This window comes from Megascapheus bottae, chromosome 16, assembly GCF_031878675.1.
Source record: "Megascapheus bottae isolate mThoBot1 chromosome 16, mThoBot2.hap1, whole genome shotgun sequence".
Classification (NCBI taxonomy): domain Eukaryota; kingdom Metazoa; phylum Chordata; class Mammalia; order Rodentia; family Geomyidae; genus Megascapheus; species Megascapheus bottae.
In genome coordinates, this window is record NC_143524.1 from 42,413,293 (window position 1) to 42,419,025 (window position 5,733).

The 5,733-nt window shown below is 42.5% G+C and overlaps 2 protein-coding genes across 2 annotated transcripts; one reads left to right on the forward strand and one right to left on the reverse strand.

Annotated features, from left to right (window-relative positions):
* The first annotated feature begins 242 nt into the window (after nucleotides 1-242).
* Nucleotides 243-1,196, forward strand: LOC150053420 (olfactory receptor 52M1-like). Its single transcript, XM_090349089.1, has one exon. It carries the CDS (start codon nucleotides 243-245, stop codon nucleotides 1,194-1,196), a length of 954 nt encoding a protein of 317 aa, XP_090205215.1.
* A 3,592-nt stretch (nucleotides 1,197-4,788) lies between these two features.
* Nucleotides 4,789-5,733, reverse strand: Or52k1 (olfactory receptor family 52 subfamily K member 1). The gene has a single exon (XM_090349090.1). It carries the CDS (start codon nucleotides 5,731-5,733, stop codon nucleotides 4,789-4,791), a length of 945 nt encoding a protein of 314 aa, XP_090205216.1.

A 5,733-nucleotide genomic window follows, 5' to 3' on the forward strand; every position in this document is an offset into this window, starting at 1 on the left:
ATTTTGGAGATTTCTACCGTACAGTCAAGCAATTTCGCAGCAACACTAACAAGAATGCCTGATTCTACCTGTAACAACCTCGTATCAAATCTGTACTCCATAGTGATTTTTCAAGTTCTCATCTAGAATTCTTTGTCACAGGTGCCACCGGTTGCTCACCTGGAAATGAGGAGCAGGCAACATCTCTCAGAGGAATAGAAGTGTACAAAAAAGAGCGCCTGGATACCTGCATGTTCTAAAACATGTTCATTTCTAATAATGCCTGCTCTGTGCCCACTTCTTTCTGGCTCACCGGTATCCCAGGGCTGGAGTCCCTGCACATCTGGCTCTCCATTCCCTTTGGTTCCATGTACCTGGTGGCTGTGGTGGGGAATATCACCATCCTGGCAGTGATCAAGATGGAGCGCAGCCTGCATCAACCCATGTATTTCTTTCTGTGCATGCTGGCCATCATTGACTTAGTTCTGTCAACTTCTACCATACCCAAACTGTTGGCCATTTTCTGGTTTGGGGCTCACAACATTGGTCTGGATGCCTGCTTGGTCCAGATGTTCTTCGTCCACTGCTTTGCCACTGTGGAGTCAGGCATCTTCCTGGCCATGGCTTTTGACCGCTATGTGGCCATCTGTGACCCATTACACCACACCTCCGTGCTCACCCACGCGGTGGTGGGGCGTTTAGGGCTGGCTGCTCTGCTCCGGGGCTTGTTCTACATTGGTCCCCTGCCCTTACTAATTCATCTGAGGCTGCCCCTTTACCGGACTCAAGTCATTGCTCATTCCTACTGTGAACATATGGCTGTGGTCACCTTGGCATGTGGTGACACAAGGATCAATAATTTATATGGCATGGGAATTGGCTTCCTGGTATTAATCCTGGATTCGCTAGCCATAGCTGCCTCATACGTGATGATTTTCAGGGCTGTGTTGGGATTAGCCACGCCCGATGCCAGGCTTAAAACCTTGGGTACCTGTGGTTCTCACATCTGCGCCATCCTCATTTTCTATATCCCTATTGCTGTGTCATCTCTCACCCATCGCTTCGGCCATCGCGTGCCTCCCCATATTCATATTCTTTTGGCCAACTTTTATCTTCTCATTCCACCCATCCTCAACCCTGTTGTCTATGCTGTTCGCACCAAGCAGATTCGAGAGAGATTGCTCCACATTATTAAAGCAGGAACTCAGCCCAGGTGACTGCTCTCTGTGATGCTAAGAAGACATTCCTCTCAGGAAAATCTAAGAAATACCTGAGTGGTGGACATAGGACTTTTAAAACAATCTTAGAGTCTATTCTGTTTGATTGTGGACTTTTTTATATGGCAGAATGTGCCACCATGTCTTTTATTTTCTATTAAATTGTATGAAAGTAAACACATGAGCATTCTACACAGACCAGAAGAAATGAGCTCTCTCCTTTTTACATATATATATATATAAGGGGTCTAGTTTCTCTTTGAAGAATGTTACAAAAAATTTTCCACAACACAGAATTCTACTCTGCCACCTTCTCAAAGAGAGTTTACAATTTTTTTTGAAATTTTACAGATTGTTCTTTACTGATTTGGCAATTTTTTCTATTCATCTTGGCTTCCCCCCCCCCCAAAATAACATTTATTGATGATGGAAAAATTATGATTATGACATGTAGTTCCTTTGTTCTTCTGATGGTACTGGGAGTTGAACTCAAGGCTTCATATTTTCTAGGTAGGCACTCTATCATGTAGTAAGCCACATCCTAGACCCTTTTGGCTTTAGCTATTTTGGGGATAGGGTCTCCTGTTTTTGCTCTAAGAATTTAGTGACTTTAGTCTGATTTGACAATTTGACGTTTGGTATTAATGAAGAGTCTGGGAATGGTAGAAAAAGGGGTTATGGAGGAAAGGAGAACACCCTCTGAAATATCTAACTCTCCCGCATCTACACAGCCAGGTTTTTGTTGTTGTTTTGTTTTTGTTTTTGTTTATATCAGTGATGGGACTTGAACTCAGGGCCTGGGTGCTGCTCCTGAGTTTTTGTGTTCAATGCTTTACTACTTTGAACCACAGCTTTTTGGAGGTTAATTGGAGATGAGTCATAGATTCTCCTGCCTGGGCTGCCTTCGAACCAAGATCCTCAGAGCTCAGCCTTCTAAATAGCTAGGATTACAGATCTTAGCCTTCTAAATAGCTGGGATTCTAGGGGTGGAGCATCAGTACCCAGCTCTCATGCCAGGTTTCAAGACTAACAATGAATGCTAATGAACACCTCAAGGGGGAGGATAATGCCTGATCTGGTGTTTTGATGTTACATTTCTGGCATATTCTGAAGTTCAACTCTTGTCTTTCAGGACTGAGGAAAGAGTCACATTACTGGATTTTTTTACATTTTTTAAATTGTCTTCAAGTAGTTATACAAAAGGGTTTCAATTCAATATTCAATTCAATTCATTAATTCAACTCAGTGTATGAGTACAATACATGTTAATCAATGTCACCCTTTCATAATTCTCCCCATCTCTCCCAACACCAAGCATTCTGTCAATTTTCCTAGATCCATTTTCACATATATACATTGAATATCATGACTGCATTTACCAGCTCTCCTCTCTTCATTTGTCTGACCTCACACAAAGAGTCATTTTTTTTAAAGTTCCATATCCATTTGACTTTCCTTGACAGCTTCCAGATTAGAGATTTCTTCCTTCATTAAGCAATAGATCCCTGGTGTTCTTATAAGCCCTGTTTTTCAGTCAAAATCAGACCCTATAGTAAACAGTTCTACCTTCATGTATCTTGTTTCTTTTATGAAACTATAACTACTCATTGAACCTGTCTCACTGACTTTGAAACAGTGCCTAGCTCATGTAATATTAAATGTGGATATTAGCCTACCTTCAAAACCTTTGAGGATAAATCAAGACATCACGGGCCTTACAGCCATGGGAAGGCTTGCTTTGTGCCATAAGAAACAGTTCTCCCTTGCGATGTTACTTTTTCTGCATAGTTCAATAGGAAGCATCCTTATCAATTGTGACTGACTTCATATTCCTGATTGGTCAGTCAAAATGGCAGATTTTATAAACAAACAAAAAGATACGAATGTACAAGGGGAACTTGGAAGGGGGAATAGAACGAGAGGCTATCAGATGAATATGCTAGAAGTACATTGCACATCATTTACCAAGAATGAATGATTACTCTCTTTCTTTTTTCCCTTGCAAGCCTCCCTGAGTTAAACCCATAACATGATGCCCCTGCCAGGTAGTAACTAGCCATGGGAAATGCCTCTACAAAAGGTTTAGAATTAGAAGTCTATGATCTGAAAGAGATAGCTTTCTGGAAACCTCACCCAGACAACGCAAACCAGTGTTACATCTTTATATCAGTATTGTTAAAGAAAATCTGTTTTGAAAATCATGTGACTGAGTTGATCAATTCTGTTTTCGGCCACTAAGGAAACTGGATTGCTAGTTTTAAACCAATCATAGCCCAAGTGTACCAAAATGAGTTGGATGAGAATTATTTCTGCAAGGATTTCTCCTTCCCAAGGATATTTTCTGGCTCAGTCCTGTTGGCAAGGAAAGGTGAGTGGGAGTGAATTCTTGATAGAAATACCCAACCAATGGATACAGATATGTTAGAGTTAAGTTAAAATGAAATGGCTCTGATAGACTGGATAGGTGAACAGGCAGGTCAGCAGTCAGGTTTTTGCTCAAAAAAAAAAAGTCACTGTTCATCTAGGACCCTGTGGAGGCCTACTGAGAACAGGACTTCTAAAGGGCAAAATGTCAGGAAGGCTGTGGGGCAAGGCCATTTTTTGGCTGACAATAAACAGGATCTCCAGGACCAAAGGAAGCATGTGGCTCTCAAAATGGAAGGTGTTTATGCCCCCAGTGATAGTGATTTCTACTTGAGCAAGAAATGTGGTTATGTATACAAAGCAAAAAAAATAAATAAATAAGGTCATATAGGATGAGACTAAATGAAATGATCTCTAGGATATGGAATCAAGAACTTTATCTTATGTGATTGTTGTTCTTAATATAGTATGTTATTTCTCTTCTCTTTTTTTATCCTTTGATTAATCTCATGTTGTTACTGTATTTGACTTTGTTACCTGGTATATTATATATACATTTATTTGTTCATTTGAAATAGGAAAGGGAAAACAAGATGATTGGGAAGGGATGGGGGAGGGAAATGGAGACAAAAACATGAGAACATGAAAAGGGGTGTCAGTGTGTGGGAAGTAATGCCCCTACTACCTGACAGATGTAACTGTAACCCCTCTATACATTGCCCCAACAATAAAAAAAAAATTTTAAAAAGCAACAACAACCCAGTGACTCCTTGATGGCAGACCAAAGAAAACCAGAGTAATCTGAGGAAACAGTGGGATGGCTCCCACCAAATTCTGAAGCACCCTTCTTGTCAAGTCCACTGGACATAGAATCCATGTGATACTATACCCCACCAGAATATGAATTCATGAAGATTAAAGTACATTTGTGCTCTTGTATTTTAAAAGAAAGTCACTGCTGTTCTACTCTTATCCAGGTAGCTAGCAATGGCATTTTAGGAATATTTTTTTTGTTTTCTTTAATCAGGTGATTGATGAGTATGAAAGAATGGGGGTAGTCAAGCCTCTGCTATCAAAGAAGCATACCTCCTCTGATCTGATATGGGAAGCTCTGAGGAATGGGATCTCCTCTCTCATTCTGAACAAGAAATGTCTGCAGTTATACTTTTCCTATCCATCCAATCTATCAACTACACAGGTCAGGGTTGGTAGACAAGAAAAGAACTATCTACATATCCTTTCTCCAGAATAAATTGAGAATATGATCACGAATCTGTTTGGTCTTAACACCGTAGATAATGGGATTAATCATGGGTGGGAAAAGAAGATAGAAGACAGCCAAGAGTATGTGGACGTGAGGGGCCGCTGTGCGCGCAAGGCGGTGCATGACTGAGGAGATGACTACAGGTGTGTAAGTGGACAAAATAGCCCCAATGTGAGACACACAGGTCCCAAATGCCTTGTAGCGGGCCTCCTGAGAAGCCAGCCGCAGAACAGCACGAAGGATGAAGACATAGGACAAGATGACAAACAGCAGATCCAGCACCACAATCAACATGGCCACCGCAATGCCATAGATGTTGTTGAAGCGCGTGTCCCCGCAGGCCAGCCTGACCACAGCCATGTGCTCACAGTAGCAGTGGGCAATCGCTGAGCCTCGGCAGTAGTGGAAGCGGCGGAGCAGAAAGGGGAGTGGAGTCATGAGTGTCACCGCCCGGGTCGTGGCGGCCGTGCCAATCTTGACGATCAGGGACTTGGTCAGGATGGTGGTGTAGTGCAGTGGCTTGCAGATGGCCACGTAACGGTCAAAGGCCATGGCCAGTAGTATTGCTGACTCCATGATAGCAAAGGAGTGGAGAAAGAACATCTGGATGAGACAAGCGTAGAAGTTGATCTCCCGGTCTCTGAACCAAAAAATAGCAAGCATTTTGGGCAGTGTGGTGGAAGAGAGAACTAAATCAATGGCTGCCAACATGGCCAGGAAGAGGTACATGGGCTCGTGGAGGGCGGCATCTGCCTGGATGATGAAGAGAAGGGTACAGTTGCCCAGTAGAGCCAAAGTATAGGCAGTACAGAAGGGGATAGAGATCCAAATGTGCAGGTGCTCTAAACCAGGAATTCCTACCAACAAGAAGGCTTGCGGATGGGCCAAGGTGATATTGAAGGCTGACAT

Coding starts and splice junctions, on each gene's coding strand:
- LOC150053420 (XM_090349089.1), top strand. CDS start 243: ATGTTCATTTCTAATAATGCCTGCTCTGTGCCCACTTCTTTCTGGCTC.
- Or52k1 (XM_090349090.1), bottom strand. CDS start 5,733: ATGTCAGCCTTCAATATCACCTTGGCCCATCCGCAAGCCTTCTTGTTG.